Below are 24,391 nucleotides of genomic sequence, written 5' to 3'. Positions count from 1 at the left end.
ATTAAAAGCAATTTTTAACATTGTGCTCAAAGAACAAAATGATTGTTCCTCATGTTTTAGCTAAAATTAATTTAAAAACAAATGCCACGCTATTAGGCAGACAACATCATGTTGACATGCTTATAAAAGTTACATTCGAAACTGCTGTTAAAAAGTACCTGTACTGGGGCTTCCCTGGTGGCGCAGTGGTTGGGAATCCGCCTGCCGATGCAGGGTACACGGGTTCGTGCCCCGGTCTGGGAGGGTCCTGAGTGCCGCGGAGCAGCTAGGCCCGTGAGCCATGGCCGCTGAGCTTGCGCGTCCAGAGCCTGTGCTCCGCAGCAGGAGAGGCCGCGGCAGTGAGGCCCGCGTACCGCAAAAAAAAAAACAGTACCTGTACTAATTTTAACTAGTTAATATTAATTTGTTACAATTCTTTTTATGGAGGAGAGCTTCAGGCTTATTTCAGGTCAAGCATAGTGAGCAGTGCTGCTGCCCAGCCTGTAGCCTAATTGCCTCCACTGCTAATACAAGGACTTCCAGAGTCACAGGATCCGGACTTCATTTGGAGACCGATGCATATGTATTGATATGTGTATAATTGTTATATTTTCCCTTTCCTCAGTAATTTCCCACAGAAGTGAGTGAATGGTGGGTAAACGAGGGGGAGATTCCTTTCTGTGTGATATAATGCAGAGCGACTGTCGAGCCCCATGTGGACCAGCATCTGGGTCCTCTGAGATGAAGGCAGGAGTAAACAAGTGCTCAGTTCCAAACCCTAATCAAATTTCAGTTCTCCCCTGTAGCCCTGAAATCCTTCCTTGATTATACGTATTGTTTATGGCTCTTGAATCAGACTCTGAAGAAAACTTCCAGCATGAGGTTTTTCAGATGCTAAACTTTGAAGCTTAGAGATTCAAACCTGGAGTTACAGAAAGTTTCTGAGGGTCAGGGCTATTATCAGGAAAACCGGCAAAGGCTGGCTGGAGGGTATTGTGATATTTTCTTCTCTGGACACAAGGGGAGCAGACTCACGGAGTATGACTGCTGACCGTTCCATTCTGTTTTCCACAGAGCTGAGCTCATATTCATAATTACTAGCTGAGTAAAGTATAATGGGATGGAAGTGCCTTAATAGCATCCACATTTCCAAACACAGCAGCTTTCAGAGACCAGTAATCGGGTCAGTGCACTGGTGGAAGATGCCTGCCTGAAAGGCCAGCTAACCTTCAAAACTGAAGATTCTTCTAGAAGAAAAGCATGCTCACTGTTTTTCAGTTTCAGTTGGGGTCATACATACACAGTTCTTAAGACTGGAGATTGTAACTTTTTTTTTTTTTTTGGCCGCACCGTGTAGCATGCGGGATCTTAGTTCCCTGACCAGGGATCGAACCTGTGACCCTGCAGTGGAAGCACGGAGTCTTAACCACTGGACCACCAGGGATGGCCCTGTAACTTTTAACTAAGTAATGTCTGAAGGAAATGAAGCTATGCTAATGACACTGCCAGGAAATTCATCAAGTTTAAGCCTACCTTAGTTCAGTGGCCTTGATAAAATGTTAACTGGCATCAACTGCATGTCAGACTAGAGTAAAATGCTCATGATTAATAAATTAGGGTAAAATGGGTAAATTAGGTTGATTTCCTACCATCTTAAAGTCTACCTTTGTGTAGTTCAATATAGTCAAATGTGTAGATCTAGGACATCAAGACCTGGACAGCTTCTAATGCATTCTCTTGCATTTATTTCCAGTATTTCACCAGAATAGATCCTTAACTGCTAAGGAAGAACTGATGTGGTATAAGCATTCGACAGAAATCCTTTCATAGTATTCATATGTCAGTGCTGACAGCAAACCATTTCAGTGGAAAGTCAGACCAGTAAGCTCATGGGAGATACGTAAACACCTTGAATTGACAGCGCCTGCTGAAGGGATAACCCACATCTTAATAACAGCAGCTTCTTCGATAGAGATAGGGATTCGATTTTGAACAAATCAGAAGAGGAAATGTCATTTAGCTCTGAAAAAGAAGTTCTGTTTCTAGACTAGGAAGGAAGAGGCAAAGCACAGCTGGGCAATCCACTATTTCTAGCTTCTTATAACCCTAATAAAAATTAACACGAAGTTATCCTTTCTATTTATAATTAAATAGTTAAGTGAACAGATACGTGTTTGTCTTATTAAAATAACTGTAAGCTGGAGAAAAAGCTAGAATTTTCTGGGTGATAGTTCTTGTAACATGATATTAGAAAATACCGAAGAAAATCCCATAGCCCTGCATTAACCTGTTGGTTCACTTCCTTATAATTGTGGAAGTGTTGTCTGACTTAGTTTGAGCAAACAGCTAACTTTAAGGATCTGCAATCTGAAAATTTAATGCAGCTCCTGGGGAGGAGTGAATCTGTTCCCTTCATTGGAAGCTTCCAAATAGGATGGAGGACTCCACCCCTCCCCTTTATTACTTAAAAACCTCAAGTAATATAAGACACAGCCAAAATAATTTAAGGCAAAACTCTATAAATACAACAAAATAAGAAAAAAACCCTGAAGGCAAAAAAAAAAAAAGATAATAAAAGACTAGATAATTAGGAAATTTAAAAATCTGGTTAGTAAAGGTACATTAATAATTCTTGTAATTAATGTATTTTTTAAGACTATTATTTTATTCCTTTCTCTCTGGAAAATGAAAAATCCATTAGTTTTTTTCCTTTTTCTTTTACCCAGAAATTAAAGGTTGGTAAGTGGTAATTAGCACAGCTTCTGTCAAAGCCAGTTGCCTAATGGGGACCGACATTTGACTTGAGTTGAAAGAATGGAATATGGCTAATGTAGAGTTCATTAGTCCCAGTTGCTTTCTTTGACGTTCTTTTCTCCTAACATAAGAACAGGCATTCCCTGCTCTCTCTCTCCTCTCCTATTTTTAGACATATTGCTGTGCTGCTACATTTCTATTCTAGAAGACCTGGAGGCACCGTGGTGTAAGGAAGGTAAGTGGCAGCTGGGGCAAAATAACTGTCACTCCACATTTGGTCTAGGGTTTGCAGACCCAAGGAAGGTCTTTGCTCCTGCCCCCATCTCTGGCCCTGGGGCGGTGAAAGGGAACCATTCCCTACACTGACTCTGTGCTGGGTTCTATGCTCTTCCTCATACTTAACTTCATTTAACCCTTTTAATCTTGGGGCCTTAGGCTAACCTTACATTTTTGGAAACTACTGTCCCATAAGGTTAGACTCAACGTGGGTCTGTCTCACTCCAAAACCCATAGTTCTTTTTCCACTCTCCTATGCAGCTGAGATGCTTGGTGGGTTTGTTTCAAGTACAGAAGACCAATCCCAACACCCAGGCCAGTCAACTAAAGCTCTACTGTGTATTTGACAGAAATAACTGAAGAAAACATTTTTCATTCAGCAGGGCAAAGATGGAAATGTTGACAGAATTGGTGAATAGAGATGCTATTCTATCATTTCTGGCATACAGGCTTCCTTTACTACTGGGCTAACTACACAGCGTTCACAAGGCTGATTTACTTCTCTTACACCACCAGCACAGTGACTACAGTTAGAAATCTTTGGGCAGTCATGTTGCAGACATATTAGGCCTTTTCCGGTTGGAGCTGACTCCAACTTATTCCACTGGTATTAACAAAACCAGTCATCTGGATGTAGAGTAGGAAAGACTGTGGACTTAAGAGAAAATACAAATAAGTAGAAAGAACACTGGAATTAGAACCAGAAGACCTGCCTTTGAACCCTGGCCCTCCAATTAGCCTTGTGACATGAGGCAAGTCATTGACCCTCCCTGAGCACAACTTTGCTCATGCATAAAATGAGAGGCGACAAGCCATGCCCTGCTTATTAGCTCACTCAGTTTTGAGGGTCCAGTGTGGTAGGTGCTGGCACAGAGCAGACTACAAACTGCTATAAAAATCCTCAGCTGGCATTACTACCCCTCCAGGGGCATTCGGAAAATGTGTGGGGCTGTTTTCAGTTGCCTCAATACCTGGAGGTTGCTACTGGCATTGAGTGGGTGGGGTAGGATGTGGGATGCTCCTCTTCCTGCAAAGCACATGACTGTTCCACACAATGAAGAATCATCCCATATCCCACATGATTTTCTTCCCCCCCCCCCCTTTTTTTTTTTTTTTTTTGCAGTACACAGGCCTCTCACTGTTGTGGCCTCTCCTGTTGCGGAGCACAGGCTCTGGACGCGCAGGCTCAGCGGCCGTGGCTCACGGGCCCAGCTGCTCCGCGGCATGTGGGATCTTCCCGGACCGGGGCACGAACCTGTGTCCCCTGCATCGGCAGGCGGACTCTCAACCACTGCGCCTCCAGGGAAGCCCCGCCCCCACCTGACTTTTATATGTCATTCTGGATGTTCATAGGGATGAAAACCTCTTCCAAATTAGCCCCAAACCTAATTCTGTTTTATATGTAAATACATCATAGGGATGAAAACCTCTTCCAAATTAGCCCCAAACCTAATTCTGTTTTATATGTAAATACAAAGTATTTTTTCCAGTTTTAACGTTCCCTGGATCTGTCAAGAATGCAGCCACCTTGTAAATCGAGGATAGATTTGTTACTCTGTCCAGAACATCACTGTTTTGGGAAATCCCATTACAAAGGGCAATGCTGCTTGTGGTATTTGAGTTGACAGTCACTACACACCGCGCCTGGCTGCCTCTTAACAGATTCACAGTAATTCAGTGGGTAAGTACACGCATCTGACAGCTTCATTGTGCCTTTCGTATGGTCATCTCCAGAAAGTGACACTGAGATACACACCATTTTGTTGGAAATTATTTTCCTTTATTTCTTTTGAAATACTACATTTGGGGGTATTATGTTGATGAAGGTATGCACATAGGTAGGTTATCAACTCTGGCTTTCATTTAAGGATAATTAAGAAGGCATTATAAAATATGCTATTAAAAAAGAAATATTGGGGCTAATAAGTGAGAACCAAATACGTAAGGCATTAGTAAGAGCACGCTGCGTAGGTCTGAGTCCTCCTTGAGGAAGGGCACAGCAGAAGGAAACAGTTCTTTTTGTTCTGTTTGTTTTCTGTACCTCTCCCTCGCCCTAGGACTTACTTATCGTTGTATTTCTTTACTTAATAATTAGCCAATGTATCTGTTAATAGCATTCTGTTTTCCTCTAAGTATGCTTAAAAAGTAAGTCAAATAAGTCAGTAACTAATTATCTTTTCCCTGCAAAGAGACTGCATTGTAGATTACAAAACCCGAAGAACAAGCTTGTACAGAAACGGGGAATATAAACCAGAAGTCTCTGCTTTGCACCCAGAGAGACCTGGAGTCATATCTCATGGAGACTGATTTAATGACCGTTTTATACCCCCTGCTGATAAAACACATTAGAAAACTGAAAAGTTTCACTGTGGTAATGCATATAATTTCACAATACTGAATTAGATATTAGAAATGGTGAATTACTCTCCATATGTCCCTATGGTCTGCAAATTTAATACGTGCCTTTAAAACAAACGAAAAAATTCCTTAACTTGAGAAACAAGTTTGTGGCCATAATCAACACTCTGATATGTCATCTTCTCTACTGTTATTTTGTGTTTAAAATTCTGCAGTTGCATCTTTAGAATAAGAATAGTGGGTCTATTACTATGATGGTTGCATAGTTCAACAGATTGAATCTTGAAAGAGATATACCATTTATCTGATGTAGAAGAAAAAAAAGTTAAAAAAATAATAGTGGGTCTGAAATATGACAATTTCTTTTCCCTGCCCTTTACAACTACTGTCAGAGAACATAAGAACTTGCAGTTAGAGGAGGTGGGATATTGCTGGTGCAGCTCTGTGGTTCAAAATAGGTCAGAGAGTCCATGTGGAGATCTGGAATAGCTTTTCTGGAAAGGGCATGAAGCCTGTCTTCCAGCCTGTTCCAGGAGAACATTCTCGAAGGCAGGGGGTAGAGGAGTATGTAGGGAGCTACAAAGGTTAGGCTGAAGGTATTTACTGACACTGACACTGGTCACACTGGTTTTCTTTGGCATGCTTCTGGCTGCCGGCTATGTGGGGTCTCGTCTGGCTTGTTTGGGATTCTGCACTTCTCCAGGCAGCGAACTCCTCCTTGCTGAAATGCTCCTCAGAGAATACAAGCTCTGTACCTGCTGGAGGCGCAGGCTAAGTTCCTGATTACAGGTCTGTTGAACAGCTTCCGTCTTCTTTATGTCCCAGTTCAAAGCAACAGCCAGTGCTTTAGGGTCCTCCTTGGCAACCAACTGCGGCAAGAGTAAGAACCATTAAGAACCAGCACCTCTGCTGCTCTCGTAATTTTCTTTAGGGGGGTGAGAATCGGCAATATCAGTCTATGTCATGTCTTTATGCTGAAATGCCAGGTCTCCTTCATATTCAATTGTCACAGGCCTCTTCTCACCATACAACACCAACAGGAAAGGACATCTAGAGAGTAGTTTACTTGGAGCAACAATAAAGTCCTCCGCTCACAGGAAATTTAGCCAAGCTCAAGTCAGTACAGCTTCTTTCCCTTCTAGCTACACCAAGGAAGTACTGGGAACAGGGGCAAGGGTGAAGCATAAGGAGCACCCAGGGACTTCCCTGGCAGCCCAGTGGTTAAGATTCTGCACTCCCACTGCAGGGGGCACAGGTTCTATCCCTGGTCGGGAAACTAAGATCCCACATGCCACTCGCCATGGCCAAAAATAAAATAAAAAATAAAAATAAAATAACTGTGAAACAACTGATGAAACAAAAACACAAGCTACAGCAAATCCCCCCCCAAAAAAAAGGAAAGAAAGAAGGAGCACCCACTTTGATGTGTTCCCTTCATCAAGCCTCCAGTTCCCTGGTCTGAGGGCACAAGATGATCCCCTCGAGTGGGCCTCTCTCAAGGATATTTTATGTGCTTCTATGGCCTATGGATCTTTTTCAACCACTGACAGATGCATCTCAGAAGCCTGAGTCCTGCTATTCCTCCCTGTCGGGGTCAGACATTTCATTACCTACTTTGGATCAGAAAATAATGTTTGATGATCTGAGGGAGGGCACCCATTTTGTTTAAGATTTGGATTAAATGAGATGTTTGCAAATGCTTTGCATAATAATGGGCAAATTGACAGCTATGATTCAAGGTCTGCAGAGGTGAAAAAAACCTGATACAAGCCTCTCCTTGCAAAGGTCAGGGTCCCTGGTGCTCGCCCACCTCCAAATCTTTACTAGACAAACTCAGCTCTGGTGCGGGTTTCTCCTTCAGCGCATTAAGGATCTGGCTCGTAAGTGCAGTTTCGGAGGAGCTCTCTCCAATACCCGTGTCAACTGCATCCCTCTCATCACCGAGGCCAGCTTTGGACTCTGCAAAGCAGATGTGAGACAGAGATCAGCACACCATGTACACATACAGCCATACCAACATCCAGCCAGAGCAGGCAGCTGGGCAGACAGAAGCCTGTCATCTCAAGATGCCAGCAGCTGTGGTTTCACTGTCCTTGACCACATGGTAAGCATCTGGCTCTCTCTCAAGGAGAGGCTCTACTGAGTTCTCAGTGTAACTCCCCCAGCCGATGAATCCTACCTTGCTGCTTCAACAGGATGCTGCCCTCCTTCTCCAAAGCCCGGAGGTAAAGCTCCAAGAGCTGCTTGGACTGACGGGCTTCCTCCCTCTGGTCAAGGACCTGCTGGAGGGCGTTCTGGAGCCCCTGGACTGCGACACGACTTTGGCTGAGTTCCTGAGCCAGCTCTGAGCATGGGACATCAATAAGCATCTGACAAACAAATATGGACTTTAAGAAATCGGAAAGTACTTTCTAAATGTGATGTTATAGCTCTCAAATACATCAATTTCTCAGACTCATTACATCTAGTTCCCAAAGTTACCTAATATGGCTGCCTGAAAGTCAGGAAAGAGGCATGTAATTTTTTCAGTTTTCCTCTGGTGAAAAAATTAGGAAAATATTGCCTTAGTGCCTTATTAAAAACAAAACAAACAGAAATAGAGTCACAGATGTAGAAAACAAACTTATGGTTACTGGGGGGAAGGGGGAGGAGGGGTAAACTGGGAGACTGGGATTGACATATACACACTACTATATACAAAATAGATAACTAATAATGACCTACTGTACAGCACAGGGAACTCTACTCAATACTCCATAATGACCTATTTGGGAAAAGAATCTAAAAAGGAGTGGATATATGTATATGTATAACTGATTCACTTTGCTGTACAGCAGAAACTAAAACAATATTGTAAATAACTATACACCAAATAAAAATTAAAACAAAATCCTGATATTAAATAACCCATTGTACATTGTACAGAATATAAAGGAGGAGGTGTATGATCACTTGTACAATGAATCAGTATGAGGCTATTTCAAGCAAAAGTCTTTCTGATGATTTTTTTTTTTTTTTTTTTTTGCGGTACGCGGGCCTCTCACTGTTGTGGCCTCTCCCGTTGCGGAGCACAGGCTCCGGATGCACAGGCCCAGCGGCCATGGCTCACGGGCTCAGCCGCTCCGCGCATGTGGGATCTTCCTGGACCGGGGCACAAACCCGTGTCCCCTGCATCGGCAGGCAGACTCAACCACTGCGCCACCAGGGAAGGCCCTCTTTCTGATGATTTTAACGTTAAACATTTTTATTATACATGTTCGTACTTTGAACGACTATTTTTCAAATATAAACTACTCAGCTTTTAAATGACGTGTTCAGTCTGTGAAATAAGGGAGACCTCACTTATCATACCCTAGATCTTAAGAAGGCTCAATCTTTTGGCATATACAGCATTAGATTAAAAATAGTCTTCAGGGCTTCCCTGGTGGCGCAGTGGTTAAGAATCCGCCTGCCAATTCAGGGGACACGGGTTCGAGCCCTTGTCTGGGAAGATCCCACATGTCGTGGAGCAACTAAGCCCGTGTGCCACAGCTACTGAGCCCTCATGCCACAACTGAAGCCTGCGCACCTACAGCCTGTGCTCCGCAAGAGAAGCCACCGCAATGAGAAGCCCGTGCGCTGCAACGAAGAGTAGCCCCTGCTCGCCACAAGTAGAGAAAGCCCACGTGCTTGCAATGAAGACCCAAGGCAGACAAAAATAAATTTAAAAAAATAATAATTTAAAAAATAATAAAAAATAAAATAGTCTTCATAAGAGAAAGATCAAACTGTTGAAATTCTTGGAGAGTAAATCTAACTTCAGCTGCAGATTAGAATATGGAGCTTAATAAGAAATGCAATAATAAGCGTTTGCATTTCTCAAGCACTTACTATGTATCAGTGAGAAAACTGATGTAAAACGCTTAGGACAGAAAGTGACGAGGTGGGCTGCTCTAGATTGGGAAAGGCCTCTTTGAAGAGGTGACTTTATGAGTTATCCTTAACTTTCATATTGCATCAATTTTCGAACAAGTAGTATTAATATACATTCATAAGGCTCAAAATTCAAGAGGTACAAACCTTCTGAGGTTAGTACTAGTATTACCACCACCATACCAGATTAGGAAAATGAGGCAAGAGCAGTTAATAACGTCCCAAGGATCAGTCAGTTCTAATCCTCAGGACGCTGTGTAATTGATCCCTGGGCTCCTCCCTTCCCTCCCATCTGTTCTCACTCCCCGTGGTCCCCGAGATGGTGGTACCTTTCCTCTACCTGTCGCATGGCCAGCCTCTGCCAGCTCCTGTCCTAAGCTTCCCTGTGGAGCCTAGCTGTCAGGGCCAGGCTCACTGATATTCTGGTATCCCTATTTTGGTAAGGACTGCTGTACTCCTTATTCTAGGGGTATCATAATATACTAGTCTGTTGGGATGGGAAGGGATCTCATGACCCCTTTCTGTTTCTTTTTTTTTTTGGCCACAGGGCATGTGGGATCTTAATTCCCCAACCAGGGATCGAACCTACACCCCCTGCAGTGGAAGCGCAGAGTCTTAACCACTGGACCGCCAGGGAAGTCCCCCCTTTCTGTTTCATAAAAAAGAAAAAACAGGGCTTCCCTGGTGGCGCAGTGGTTGAGAGTCCGCCTGCCGATGCAGGGGACATGGGTTCGTGCCCTGGTCTGGGAAGATCCCACGTGCCGCGGAGTGGCTAGGCCCGTGAGCCATGGCCACTGAGCCTGCGTGTCCGGAATCTGTGCTCCGTAACGGGAGAGGCCACAACAGTGAGAGGCACACATACCGCAAAAATAAATAAATAAATAAATAAATAAGAAAAAGAAAAAACAAGAAAGAAAAAAAATCAAGCTTGCTCCTGCCCTCCCTCTGCCTGGAACACTCTGGCCCCAACCTTTCCATGACAAGCTTCCTCTTGTCCTTCAGGGTCTCCTCTTGGGACCTGCCAATGTTTCTCAACTAAATTCTATGAATTTATTCTATGCACAAGCATGTGTGAAAAATGACACTGATCTAAGCTTTTTGCACCACTGACTAGAAGAGCAAGACTGATGACACCCACATGTCCCCCAGTGGGGGAGTCTCATTAAATAAGTCATGGTACAGACATGAAATGGAATATTATGCAGTGGTGAAAAAGAGGTGAGGATGTCTTTTATAAACTGATCTGGAATACTTTCCAAATCTTAAAGACAGAGCAGAGGGCTTCCCTGGTGGCACAGTGGTTAAGAATCTGCCTGCCAGTGCAGGAGTCACGCGTTTGAGCCCTGGTCCGGGAAGATCCCACATGCTGTGGAGCAACTAAGCCCGTGTGCCACAACTACTGAGCCTGTGCTCTAGAGCCCAGGAGCCACAACTACTGAGCCTGTGTGCCACAACTACCGAAGCCCGTGCGCTTAGAGCCCATGCTCTGCAACGAGAAGCCACTGCAATGAGAAGCCCGCGCACCACAATGAGGAGTGGCCCCCGCTCACTGCAACTAGAGAAAGCCTGCGCTCAGCAACGAAGACCCAACACAGCCAAAAATAAATAAATAAATTAAAAAAAAATTAAAACAGAGTAGAGATGCTTCCACTTGTGTGATATAGGGGAGGAGGTGAAAACACTTATGTATTTGTTTGTATATAAAATATCTCTGGAATGGGAAACTGACAGATTGGTTGTCTCCAGGAAGGGGAAGTTGGGTGGCTGGAGGCAGGAGTCAGACTTTTCCTGTATATCCTTTTTTTTCTAAACAGCTTAATTGAGGGACTTCCCTGATGGTCCAGTGGTTAAGACTCCATGCTTCCAATGCAGGAGACGTGGCTTCAATTCCTGGTCGGGAAACTAAGATCCCACATGCCCCGTGGCCAAAAAAACCCCCCAAAAACCCAGCTTTATCGAGATATAGTTAATATACTATACAATTCACCCATATAAAATGTATAATTCAGTGGGTTTCAGTATAATTAGTGGTCTTCTTGTGATAGTGCAATCACCACCACAATCAGTCTTAGAACATATTCACCAACCCAGAAAGAACTGTACCCATTAGTAGTTCCTCCTTATTCCTCCTCAAAACTCCCCACCAACCCCATCCCTAGGCAACCACTAATCTACCTTCTATTTCTATGGACTTGTGTATTCTGGCCATTTCATATAAATGCAATCATAAAATATGTGGCCTTTCATGTCTGGCTTCTTTCACTTAGCATAATGTTTTCAAGTTTTATCCATGCTGTAGCATGTATTAATACTCCATTCCTTTTTATGGCTGACTAATATAGTCCATTGTTTGGATATACCACATTTTATTTATCTAGTTATCAGCTGATGGACATTTGGGTTGTCTTACTTTCTGGCTACCTGTGTATCCTTCTATACCTCTTGGATTTTGAACCATGTGAAAGCATTAATATGATTTATTCACAATAAATATACAAGTGTAAAAAATCACCACAAGGTCGCCTCCTTCCAGGAGCCTTCCCGCCACTCTTGGCACACTGCCCTGTCTGACATGCTGCTTATTTTGTCTGCCTCCTTCCACCAGGACTTGAGTTCCATTAGAGCAGGGACTGTGTCTGGCTTGTTCACCATTGCACCCCTGTGCATAGAACTGTGTCAGGCAGAGGACAGGGGCTCAATAGATATTTTTTTGAGTTAACAATACTATTTTTATCCTAATTCTACTGGAGAGGAAACATAAGCAGGGAGGCTAAGTTGCCGGTTCAAAGTCATAGAGATGGAGCTAAGATTTAATCTGCATTCTTTAGCAGTACATCCTTGACCCACGCCTTGGGCCTAAATGGGTCTAGGTGGGGCCTTGGCGTCTGTGTTTTTAGAAAGCTCCACTGGTGGGCTTCCCTGGTGGCGCAGTGATTGAGAGTCCGCCTGCTGATGCAGAGGACACGGGTTCGTGTCCCAGTCTGGGAAGATCCCACATGCCGCGGAGCAGCTGGGCCTGTGAGCCATGGCCGCTGAGCCTGCGCGTCCGGAGCTGCAACGGGAGAGGCCACAGCAGTGAGAGGACCGTGTACCGCAAAAAAAAAAAAAAAAAAAAAAGCTCCACTGGTGATTCTGATGCAGGGTGAGGGGTGAAAATTTCCTACTCTAGGTGAGAGAATTAGAAAATGAAGAACCTTGGTTGTCATCTAAGAATTACTTAAAAATTAAGAAGCAATGAAATTATTATGGCAGGATGCATGGCAACTAAGGCGCTGGGGGAAGCACAGGCTGGAGGAACGTGGCTATGGGTTGTGGAGGAGGCTTACTTGGAGGTCCTCCTCGGACAGGAGGATGATGCTGGACAGGTCTTCTTTCAGCTGCCTGGCCACATTCTTCCACTTCAACCCTGCCCCGCTGTCTGTTTCATCTCTATCAAAGGACTCTTGGGTAATCCAAGCCGTACCTCCATCTGATACATGGGAGAAAATGCCCGTCAGAGTCAGATTAACCGGAAGTGCTGTTTTCACTTCCTCCTCCAACTCAGACCTCGAGGATGTCGGCACATCCTTCCGACAGATCACTTAGAATAATTTAGATGGTGAAGGAAGCACCTTTTCTCAGGGATTCATGGGGAAGCCAATCCCCATCTAGGACCTTAATTTTCCCTCTTGTTCCATCTTCAATTTCTTTCTTTTTTTTTTTTTTGGCTGCAGCATGCGGGGATCTTTGGCATGAGGGATCATTCGCTGCGGTGTGTGGGCTTCTCTCTAGTTGTGGCACGTGGGCTCCAGAGCACATGGGCTCTGTAGTTTGTGGCACGTGGGCTCTCTAGTTGTGGTGTGTGGGCTCTCTAGTTGTGGCGTGCAGGCTCAGTAGCTGTGGCGCGAGGGCTTAGTTGCCCCGTGGCATATGGGACCTTAGTTCCCGGACCAGGGATCGAACCCACATCCCCTTCATTGGAAGGTGGATTTTTTTTACCAGTGGACCACCGGGGAAGTCCCCATCTTCCAGTTATTTCTGTGTGAAACTGCTCTGTATTCTTTTATGGAAGAAAGCCACTTAAATCCAATGTATGCTTATGCATACCCAGGATACTGTCACACTTCCCTTTAGGTTAGTTTTTTTTTTTTTTTTTTGCAGTACTCGGGCCTCTCACTGTTGGGGCCTCTCCCGTTGCGGAGCACAGGCTCCGGACGCGCAGGCCCAGCGGCCATGGCTCACGGGCCCAGCCGCTCCGCGGCATGTGGGATCCTCCCGGACCGGGGCACGAACCCGCGTCCCCCGCATCGGCGGGCGGACTCTCAGCCACTGCGCCACCAGGGAAGCCCTAGGTTAGTCTTTGTGTCTGTGGGTGTGTTCTACTCTGTATGCAAAAACATTCATCCTCATCAGCACTTCGCCTGTGCTTGGGGATGGGTCCTATCCTTGACTGGAGCAGCCGCAGCCACTGTTCGCTGTCCCTTGGGCCCAGGCACAAAGGTGGCTGGGAAAGCCATCGCTGAAGGGTGACTTCCTCTAGGGACTTTCCTCAAGACACTTCTTTAGCTCTTTGATCCTTGCCCGTCAATATGAGTTCCCTTTGTATTTCCAGTGAGGATGATGCTAATGATGGTGACAGGTAATATTTATTTGTCTTACTGTGTACCAGGTAAGATCTAAATGCTTTCTATCAGTGGCTCTCAACTGGGAGTGATTTTGCCCGTCCCACCCCCAGTAGACATTTGACAATGTCTAGAGGCATTTTTGGTTGTCACAATTAGGGTGAGGAGATGCTACTGACACCTAGCAGGTAAAGGCCAGCGATGCTGCTAAACATCCTGCAAGACACAGGACAGCAACCCCACAACAAAGAATTCTCCAGCCCAAAATGTCAGTAGGACTGTTGAGAAGCCCTGGCTTGATATGTACTATGTTCTAGTATCCTTACAACAACGCTAGGAGACAGGTACTGTAATTATTATCTCAATACGGGGCTGAAATGTTAGATAATTTGCTCAAGGTCACATGGCTAGTAAATGGCAGAGCCAGGATTCAGACCAGACAGTCTGACCCAACCTGCAGCACAGATCTCTCTCCCTTGCTGCGTTTTAGTTGCTGTCGGTCTGTGAATTATTTGAGAACTGAGCCCGTCTCATTCATCTTCATCCCCAGACCCAGCACCGCTCTGGTATACAGAAGGTGCTCAGTAAACGTTTGCTGCATAAATGCTTAAAACAGCCAACCAAACAGCAACCAGGTGCCTATGCTGTAAAATAAATCATGATGGATGGTATATAGTATATACGGCCAGCATTTCTTACCTGAATTGTTGTAAGCCCACGTCTCATTCCCAGCCAGTGCCACAAACTTAGTATTGGCAGGAAGACACAGGAAGTAATCGTCATCATCCACTATGGTGCCATCCTCTGCCAGGACCAGGGTGACTGGTGCCAGGGACTTGTCAATGGCCAGAATGTCACAAGCTGAGAGGAATAAAATATTTGGTAATTGACAAGTATCCATAGGGAAATTACATCTGTCCTTGCACTCTCAATACGTATGCCCTGGGACTTCCCTGGTGGCACAGTGGTTAAGAATCTGTCTGCCAATGCATGGGACACAGGTTTGAGCCCTGGTCCGAGACGATCCCACATGCCACGGAGCAACTAAGCCCATGTGCCACAACTACTGAGCCTGTGCTCTAGAGCCTGCGAGCCAGAACTGCTGAGCCCGTGTGCCGCAACTACTGAAACCCGCACGCCTAGAACCTGTGCTCCGCAACAAGAGAAGCCACTGCAATGAGAAGCCTGCGCACCGCAGCGAAGAGTAGCCCCCGCTTGCCTCAACTAGAGAAAGCCCCCACGCAGCAACGAACACCCAGTGCAGCCAAAAATAAATTTTTTAAAAAAAGTATGCCCCCAGAGCCTAGAAAAATCCCTGGTAATAATAACTATAATAACTATAATGATGACCACTAGTACTAATATAACACTTACCATGTCCCTGGTACTGTACTAAGTGCTTTTCACATACAGCATTTAATCTCCTAAAAATCCTATAACGCAGATACTATTGTTACTCCCATTTTTACGGATGTCAAGCCCAAGGCTCAGAGAAGTTAAGTAATTTGCCCAAGGTCACACAGTAAGTGGCAGAGCCGGCATTTCAACCCACACAGTCTGGCTCTTGAAAATGTGTTTTTCTTCCAGCTACTCTACACCCACATTAGGATGCACTTGAGCCTTTACTTGGATGAACAACAAACCAAAGTCTGATTTGATTCCTTGAGAACAAGCAGTCTTTCATTCATTTCCTCAGTGGTCTACTCAAATTCTCCCATGTGTCAAATGTCACAAAGAAAAAAAAGAAAAAGAGAAGAAGAAAATTATAAAAAAGAAAAAAAATGACTTTATATTCTCACAGTATCTTTCTTGGCAGCCTTACTAACCTATAGGAAAGTATAAGAGAAGCAGAAGGCAGAAGTTTGTAACAGTAGCTTTTCACCTTTATGATCACTGGGCAAGAGGCTTTGTCCAGGGCAGGTCTGTACCATCCCATTTAGTAATGGCAATGCCTAAAATGCTCATGGGACTAGAGTAGGCAGAGAAGTAGCCAAGAGACTACAAAGATCATTGGGCAATGCTGTCTTCCACCCAAATAGAACAGCAAGCCTTGTATAGGCCGAGCTCCAGAAACACAAGCACTTACATAAGCCTCTGTGCCAAATGCATCCAGCCACCGCACGGATGGGGCACTAAAACTTAAGCAACTTCATGCCAAGCAAAAAATATGTAAACACTTATATGGCAAAAACCATGTCACTAAAGCATTTAGAGTGCTTTGGCTGTTCCTGCATCTCTGAAAGACATCTGTCTGATATCTATGGGGCTTGGTGACCCTGGGAGGAAGCCCTGAACACGCTGACACACACGTCCACTACATGCCCGGGGATGACACACACGTTTAACCAATAGAACTTCTTTGGGTAAGCAATTTACTGCTACAGGCCAGCAACGTGTAAGTCATTTGAATATCTCATCTCCTTCCAGAGTCCCAATCCTGTGGATCAGGGCTGGAAATACACCCACTTTGCTGATGAGAAAACTGGGGATGGAGAGATGGTTAAGTGCAAGGTCAGGCAGCTAGTAACGGTATGCGGCTCAGAATTTCTGTCAGCTCGGTCACTCACAACAGACGTTCCTTGTCTGGCCCTCCCGGATGGTCGGTAACAGCTCCCTCTTTACCGCACAGGTACCTGCCAGAGCTGACTGTGGAAACCCGCTCCCACCCCGCCATAGGCTCAGCTGGGGGACCCAGTATAACCTTAGGGAGCCTGAGTGACAGGAATACAGTGGACTGAGTGCGATCCAAAATCTGAGTCATCTGAGGCGAGGCACCGAAGTAGAGTCTGTCTTAATTCGCATATTGCTTCCCGTCTGCCTCTCCACCATATGAATCTCACACAAGATAAATTAAGTTAAAGTGCCGGAAAACGCTATGAAACTGCTAAGTCGCCATACCCACCTGAGTCATCTCTGTTCCAAGGCTCCACTCGAGAGACAAGAAGCCCCAAGTCGCCTCTCCTGACCCCGCCTTGCCCCACCGGACATCCCCACCTCTCCCCGGGTCCCTTCAGCCCGGGCCCCGGCCCCCCAAGTCCTCGCCCCCGTCCCCCCAAGTCCTCGCCCCCGTCCCGTGCCAACCCTTGCTCCTCAGCTCCTCGAGGCAGGAGGCCGCCACGCCGTGCTGTTCCCGGCTGTGGTTGCGACACAGGAGACACTGCTTTAGAGCCCGGATCTCGCTGGGTTCTGGAACGCTGGGTCCCCCGACCACCTCCGTCATCTTCAGGGTCTGACCTGACCAACGCGGGGACGTCAGGGGGGCTGGGCGCGGGAGTCCTACCCAACTCCACTCCCACGGCATGCCGGGAGTTGTAGTTCTTGCTGTAGCAAATCACGCGTGGGACCAAGGCACACCGGGAGATGTAGTTCTAGTTGCAGCTAATTCCCTGCGGCCCCGGGGGCATGCCGGGAGCTGTAGTCTGTGGGTCCAAAGCCGACTTAGGTCGCGCAATCCAGACGCCGGAGGTGTTTTTTTTTTCTGCCTTATATTAAGGAGTTGCATTCGCGCGTTCAAAATGAGGTCAACAGGGATTTATTTTGTATTATGAAGGACACGCCCGTATACTCCCTTGAATTGTTACAGCACTCCTTTCTATATATATAGATAGATGCAAGATATTAATACATAAAGCAGTGTCATTGTACTGTGTTAATTTGTTTTTCCTTTCCAACCTGAACAAATCTATAAAATGTCCCAACCTTCACGCTGATCTGAAGGAAGTCAGTTTTTTTTTTTTAATTTTTATTTATTTATTTTTATTTTTATTTTTGGCTGTGTTGGGTCTTCGTTTCTGTGCGAGGGCTTTCTCTAGTTGCGGCGAGCGGGGGCCACTCTTCTTCATCGCGGTGCGCGAGCCTTTCACTGTCGCGGCCTCTCTTGTTGCGGGGCACAGGCTCCAGACACGCAGGCTCAGTAGTTGTGGCTCACGGGCCTAGTTGCTCTGCGGCATGTGGGATCTTCCCAGACCAGGGTTCGAACCCTTGTCCCCTGCATTGACAGGCAGATTCTCAACCACTGCGCCACCAGGGAAGCCCAGAAGTCAATTTTAAAAAGTGATGAGTGTAGCTTTCAGTCTGGCTGAAAACATAACAGAGAAGCATAAGGTACTCGCACATTTCCACTCTTTTTTTTTTTAACACTAAAGAGGCTTTTAATTATGTAGTATTATCTATAAGTACAAAGACTTTCCCAATCACGTCACTTAGAGATAATTTTATCCACTGCTCTGTTTGGCTGCCAGTCTCTTGTCTCTCTCCTCAGCAATGGTAAGGCGGATACCCTTTCCACGAGGAAGAGAGATCCATGGTTTGTTTCCTTTGCCAATAACAAAAATGTTGGAGAGCTGCGTGGCAAAGCTATTGCCGTTGGCATCTTTCACATGAACTGCATCAAAAGAACCAGGATGTCTCTCCCGGTTAGCGATCACACCAATTCTTCCCAGGTTAGCACCTCCAGTCACCATGCACAGGTTACCAGTGTCAAATTTGATGAAATCAGTAATCTTGCCAGTCTCCAAATCAATCTGAATGGTGTCATTCACCTTGATGAGGGTATCAGGGTAGCGGATGGTGCGAGCATCATGGGTCACCAGATGAGGGATTCCTTTTGTCCCCATAAAGACCTTTCTCACTTTGCATAACTTATACTTGGCCTCCTCAGGTGTAATACGATGAACAGCAAAGCGACCCTTGGTGTCATAGATCAGACGAAAATTCTCTCCAGTCTTGTCAATGCTGATGACATCCATAAAACCAGCAGGGTAGGTTATATCAGTGCGGACCTTGCCATCAATCTTAACGAAATGCTGCATGCAGATCTTCTTTACTTCATCTCCTGTTAGGGCATATTTAAGTCTGTTCCTTAGGAAAATAACTAGAGGGAGACATTCCCTCAGATTGTGGGGACCGGTAGATGGACGAGGAGCAAACACACCAGTCAGTTTATCCAGCATCCAATGCTTTGGAGCTGCTACGCGCTTCAGGTGCTTCTTGGGACCACAAGCCATGGCTGCGCTAGGCACGGAAATAGCTCCACTCTTTCGATTCCCTGCTTCAGCTCTGCAAATTGGGTTGGGACCTCGGAACGAAATGCTTAAATAACTAGATTAAACATTAAGGTCTCAAAGAAACCAGAGGCAAAAGGGTAAATGCGAACCACATCACTGTTGAGATTGTTCAGATGCTGCTTGACAATATATTTGTCTTTGTTCTAATACTGTTACTTATGGAAAAGTCTGTGTTTTTCACTCCTGAAAAACTAACATTTAAGATTAAAGTAATAATTTAAAAATTATCAGAAAGTTTCCTTGCTTAAAAAGGGGCATTCTCCGCGCACCGCGATGAAGAGTGGCCCCCACTTGCCGCAACTAGAGAAAGCCCTCGCACAGAAACGAAGGCCCAACACAGCCATAAATAAATAAAATTTTTAAAAATGGGGGGGCATTCTATATAAACAAGGAATAATTATCAGCCCGTATTCATTCAGGGTCAATCTCTTTCATATTTTGTTTATTAAAGGAAATCAGATATTATGAGAAAAAGACATGTAAAATTGTTTGGTAGGAGGAATTGTTAACTGAGGCAACCCTTTTGAATACACCATCATTGATCAAAAAACAACTGCAATGTAACTGACTGATAGTTCTAATGTATGCAACCCTTTCGTATAATTTCACAATTAGCTTAAAATCTAACAACTCAACCGCTATAAAGTGAAAACGGTTCGTAGAAGCCTCTCCTCTCCAAAAAGCCCCCTTCCGAGTTCTCCTAATAGACCTGCATACCGTTATCAGACTCCTAGCTCCAAGATGTAATTGCGCGCGTGTGTGTGTGTGTGTGTATGTGTGTGTGTGTGTGTGTATTTGGCCTAGACTTGAGAGCAGGGGTTGAGTCTTGCATCTTTTTATTTCTCGCGGCTACCAAAGTGCCTGGCAAATGGTAGGCACCCGACTGAACCATCAGTTAATTAATTAATTTCCAGGTTTCTTCACATTCGTTCATTTATTAAATACTTAGGGTGTCCCTACATGTGCCCAAGGTACTGTGAAGATGGGCAGAGATTTAATTCAATAAGTATAATATACATATAAAAAAGCAAAAAGGACAGGCATCGTTCTTGCTGGAAAGCAGAGACCTAATGGAAACAGTAAGCGGTGTGGGGGACGTGGGAGCTCCCCTCTCCTCCCCGGGCGTCCCCCATCGACAGCTCAGTTCCGGCTACTTTAGTCTGGGCGAGAGAGCGAGAGCGAGGGCGCTTGGGAGAAGCCTCGCCCAGCGGCGATAGACTGGTCAGGCCTCAGAAAGATGGCGTCTTCGGAGCAGGCAGAGCAGCCGAGCCAGGTGAGGGTAGTGGGACTGCCCCGCTGTATTGGCGGGGACCCCGCTGGAGGGGGCGCTCGGCGGGTGGCTGGGAGGCCGGTGGGGACCCTGAGCCTCGGAAGCCGGGGGCTCCGACCTCTTGCCCCATCCGGGGCCCCGCCCCTCCCCGGGTCCTCGCCGCCCGGCCCCTCCCCGCGTGACCCCTCCTTGACCACATTCCCGAGCAGGGGCCCGGGGGCGCCCGAGGGCCCCCCCCACTTCCCGCCTGCCAGCCCTTCGGGTCCCACTTGTACTTGGCCAGGTCGGTGGCGGGACCCTTGAGAGGCCCCCCAGGCTTGAGCTGCGAGGGCCCCTGCTTGAGGAGAGGGGTGAGAGAGGCTGGATCGTTCCCGGCCCTTCCCTCTCGGGATAGGCCTTACTCCTTCAGGGTTCCCTCTCTCTCGCAGCCTCAGCCTTCTGGGTGGCCCCGCTGCCAGCCTCTTCGTCTTTAGTCACCTTTGCGTTTCCCCTGCCAAGTTGGAGGGGGGGGAATGTACTTGGACCCTCTCAGTGCGTTGGTAGGAAGTGGACTCACTGTAATCAACCGACGCCACCGAGCTTTGGGCTGGTGATCCGTCTTTGCTGCCCACAGTTAGGTTTTCTTGGCCAGGAGCTCTAGCTTTTCAGCCACAGAATCAGCCGAATCCCACTCCAGTCGGGGGACCTTGAGGACCAGTGCTCCTGCCTGTCCGTCTGCTGTCAGGAAGCAGTGGATGCTAAGGCCTCTGTAGGCGTTTGTAGTCCAAAGGTGGGGTGGGCTGAGGTGAGGAGGATGGGGTAAGCGGTACCTTACAATTACGGAGTGTGTGCTGTCATGCGGAGGACAAATTACGCTTATTATCTCGTTTAATGCTCATTACAACCTTTATGAAGTACGGGCTATTAACCGCCATTTTGCAGGGTCTGTAACGCGCCGCAAATCAGTTGCCTGATTAAGCCTGGGTTTGAACCCGGCTGCGTGTGAGTCCACTAGTTAGCCCTACATGTTTAAGTTTCGTTAGGATTAGACAGAGGAGGAAGAAACTGGTTTCAACCTGGACCTCATCACTCATCTCTCACCTGCTTGAAACACCTGTGGACTTCTCAGCGGCCTCCTGGTATTTCAGTTCCTTCCTTGGAAGAATATGGCTTAGTGTTTCTTATTACTCTTTTATTCTTCATGATCATTCTGTTACAGGAATTGCACATAGAGGAGTTGTGAGTTCCCCAGACCAGCTTCCGTTAGCAGAGTGAATGATTCAGAGAGATGTCCAGATTGTAAAACGTGAGAAATATCTAGGGCTGATTCTGGTCTTCTCACTGTCGGAAATTCTGGAGTGTGGAGAGTGTCCTGGTGGTGGGGTGGGCCCTCCTTTCCTGCCTTAACCCGCTTAGCTTGCTGAAATGCTGAGGCTTCTTAGAATCTAGGTTCCTCTGAGCTGTTACATGTTAGGAATGCCCATAGGCTGGGATTAAAGGATGCCAGCGCATGTAATTTGCCTGTGCTGTGAAGGTTACTAAAAATTCTGCCACTCGGAGCCTTTGTAGTGCCCAAGGATTCCTTTGGTTCTGGAAATTGTCCTCCCTGTACACGTGCAAGGGATCTAGGTTCCTTAAGGGGGCTGGGCCAGCACTTGTTTGGTTTTCAACTCTGCTGCTGCTTTGCCCTCCTTTCCAAAGCTGATAGAGATGGGATTGCATCAGAAAATGCTGGCAGCTTGGGAAAAAACTTGAATGCTTTACGCCAAATTCTGTCACTGACAATAAGCTGCAAATGCACACATAAAAAAAAATTTTTTTTAAGTTTTATTTTTGGCTGTGTTGGGTCTTCGCTGCTGCGCGCAGTCTTTCTGTAGTGCGGCGAGCGGGGGCTACTCTTGGTTGCGGTGCGCGGGCTTCTCATTGCGGTGGCTTCTCTTCTTGCCGAGCACAGACTCGAGGCACGCGGGCTTCAGTAGTTGTGACTCACGGGCTCTAGAGCGCGGGCTCAGTATTGTGGCGCATGGGCTTAGTTGCTTCGCGGCATGGGGGATCTTCCCGGGCCAGGGATCAAACCTTGGTCCCCTGCATTGGCAGGCAGATTCTTATCCACTGCACCCCCAGAGAAGCCCCAAATGCACACATTTAAAGTAAACCAACTCACTTTAGCAGTTGCTTCTCATTTCATTTTCTAGTCCTGATCCGTGGGTTTCCCATTTCTCCAGTAAAGCAGTGTGGAACTGAAAGAATGAACTGTTTGGGTATTTCCTCCAAACCTGGTTTGTGTCTGAGAAGAACACATCACACCTTTGGGACTGAGGCAGTATTCTGTCTCTCATAGAAAGTTTGTTAGTTGGCCGTGTGGCATCAATCTCTCATTTTGAAAGATTAAGGGTAAATAACCAACAATTTCTTTCTTTGAAAGGCAGTGTAGAGCAGTGGTTAAAAGTATGGACTCTGGAGCCATCCCCACTGGCTAGGATCCTAGCCCCACTGCTTACCAGCTGTGTGATCTTGGACAAGTTAGTTAACTTCTCTGGTCTTAGTTTCCCCATCTGTAAAATAGGAATAATACTAGTGCCTATCTCATAGCATTGCTCTGAGGATTAAATGAATTAACTTATTTTAGAACAGTGCCTGACACAGTGTGTTACCTATTATTATTCCATTCAGTAAACTCTGGAGTTTCACTTACAAATCATCTAAGCCTTTTCCCAATCCCTATTAAAACATTTTTTGGGATATGAAATTTCATATGTTGACCACCAGTCCACTAAGGTTGGTTTTTTATTTGCTCGGAAGTAATTTCCTGAAATTTAAAGGAATACGTTGAATGCTGGTGTTTATCCTAGCTGTCCTTTGTGCCTTTTAGATTTCAGCGATATACTTTCTTTTTCATAATGGTATAGTCTTTTTAGGCTGTCTTCAAAACAGTCTGTTGGAATTGCATTTATTGCTTATCCTGTTTATTCCACATTACTCGGTTTTGTATGGCTAATCTCTTATCAAAGTCCCTTCTAGTCTGTACATGTTATGGCCCATAGGAACGGGAAATGTCATCCCTATTTTTGTACTTTCCCATCAGTTTTTCTGTCTTTAGTGAAGGGCAGAAGCATGGTTCAATCTGATTGTTTAATGGTTGTTGAATATTGAGAATTATTACAGAACATAGATTTCTAATCTGTTCAGGTTCACTGGATATAATAAATTTTGGACTGAGAAAACACAGAGGCAGGGAAGGGAGAAGAGTACAGCAAAGATGTTACGGAGTGGAAGAGCATGGCCTTGTATCCTGACAGACTTTGCTTTGAACTCCGGCACTCACTTACTATTGGACTTGTCACTCTACCTCTCTGAACCTCAGTTTTCTTCTCTGTAAAATGGGAGTAATAATAATCCCATTTGAGGGTTGACTGAAGCCACAGATGTTAAGAGTGTGTGGTGCATATTAAGTGCTCAGTGAATGTTGGTTTCCTTCTCCAAGTTTCTGTATGCAGTTTTGGAAGATTATTGAACTCTTGAATAACAGTAGTTCAAACAAGACATTTTTCCCCTCACTCTTTATTTTGAAAAGTTTCCAACTTATAGGAAAGTTTAAAGAATAATACAGAGAACTCCTGTAAAACTCCCATGAAAACTTCACCAATATACACTGTTTACATTTTGCTGAATTAGCTTTATCTCAGTCTCTTTATGTATATTTTTGAAGGATTTGATAGTAAGTTACAGACATCATGATATTTCATCCTAGAATACTTCATCTTGTCTCTCGTAAGAGTAAGGTTATTCTCCTACATAACCATAATACCATTATCACACAAGAAGTTTGGTATTGATGAAATATTATTTACTAATACCACATTCAAAATTCTCCAATTTAAAAAAACAATCAGGATCCAATGAAGAAATAGGGAGTGCATTGATTTGTCTCTTTAGTATGCTTTAATTTAGAACGACTCCCTAGCCTTTAAAATTTTTTTAAAACTTTTTACTGCTGTTTAACATACACCCAGAAAGTACACCAATTATGTGTCCAGCTTGGTGAATTTTCACGGAGTGAGCACACACTTGTGTAAGCACTACTCAGATCAAGAAATCAAGCGTTACTGGGATCTCAGAAGCCTCCTTGGCGTCCCTCCCATTACTAGCCAATCCCCCAAAGCTGCCCCTATCCTAACTTAAAATCCATAGATTAA

At 45.5% G+C, this 24,391-nt stretch overlaps 3 protein-coding genes and 1 non-coding gene across 7 annotated transcripts in view; 2 read left to right on the top strand and 2 right to left on the bottom strand.

The window, feature by feature from the left end:
* Window positions 1–4,767: 4,767 nt before the first annotated feature.
* On the bottom strand, window positions 4,768–17,180 carry DFFA (DNA fragmentation factor subunit alpha). The gene is made up of 6 exons (XM_060141490.1): window positions 16,962–17,180; window positions 14,580–14,741; window positions 12,606–12,748; window positions 7,547–7,736; window positions 7,178–7,326; window positions 4,768–6,236 (listed from the first exon to the last, which is right to left on the bottom strand). The coding sequence occupies exons 1-6, from the start codon at window positions 17,098–17,100 to the stop codon at window positions 6,024–6,026; spliced, it is 996 nt and encodes a 331-aa protein (XP_059997473.1). The 5' UTR covers window positions 17,101–17,180; the 3' UTR covers window positions 4,768–6,023.
* On the top strand, window positions 5,614–5,682 carry LOC132516614 (small nucleolar RNA SNORD77). The gene has a single exon (XR_009539433.1). It is a non-coding gene; the product is annotated as a small nucleolar RNA SNORD77 (small nucleolar RNA).
* An 887-nt stretch (window positions 17,181–18,067) lies between the features above and the next one.
* On the bottom strand, window positions 18,068–18,909 carry LOC132516382 (small ribosomal subunit protein eS4, X isoform-like). The gene has a single exon (XM_060142824.1). It carries the CDS (start codon window positions 18,884–18,886, stop codon window positions 18,095–18,097), a length of 792 nt encoding a protein of 263 aa, XP_059998807.1. The 5' UTR covers window positions 18,887–18,909; the 3' UTR covers window positions 18,068–18,094.
* Window positions 18,910–20,160: 1,251 nt separating this feature from the next.
* PEX14 (peroxisomal biogenesis factor 14) overlaps window positions 20,161–24,391 on the top strand; it is a 137,413-nt gene continuing 133,182 nt past the window's right edge. For 3 of the 4 annotated variants that reach the window (XM_060141470.1, XM_060141469.1, XM_060141467.1), the window contains exon 1: window positions 20,161–20,219. In XM_060141470.1, coding sequence (XP_059997453.1) covers window positions 20,184–20,219 — 36 coding nt within the window. In that variant the 5' untranslated portion in view covers window positions 20,161–20,183. The remainder of the gene's footprint in view (window positions 20,220–24,391) is intronic. The other variant, XM_060141468.1, reaches the window with a different exon arrangement.

The sequence above is a fragment of the Lagenorhynchus albirostris genome, chromosome 2 (genome assembly GCF_949774975.1).
Source record: "Lagenorhynchus albirostris chromosome 2, mLagAlb1.1, whole genome shotgun sequence".
NCBI lineage: Eukaryota > Metazoa > Chordata > Mammalia > Artiodactyla > Delphinidae > Lagenorhynchus > Lagenorhynchus albirostris.
The sequence above is the reverse complement of the archived record's forward strand: the minus strand, read 5'-3'. Positions and strand labels throughout refer to the sequence as shown.

Excerpts from the sequence above, each read along its gene's own strand:
- DFFA (XM_060141490.1), bottom strand. The coding sequence starts at position 17,100 with ATGACGGAGGTGGTCGGGGGACCCAGCGTTCCAGAACCCAGCGAGATC. Across the intron at positions 12,749-14,579 it reads GTGGGCTTACAACAATTCAG|ATGGAGGTACGGCTTGGATT; the intron begins GTAAGAAATGCT and ends CCCATGTATCAG. Across the intron at positions 6,237-7,177 it reads TGTCTAGTAAAGATTTGGAG|TTGGTTGCCAAGGAGGACCC; the intron begins GTGGGCGAGCAC and ends CTCTTGCCGCAG.
- LOC132516382 (XM_060142824.1), bottom strand. The coding sequence starts at position 18,886 with ATGGCTTGTGGTCCCAAGAAGCACCTGAAGCGCGTAGCAGCTCCAAAG.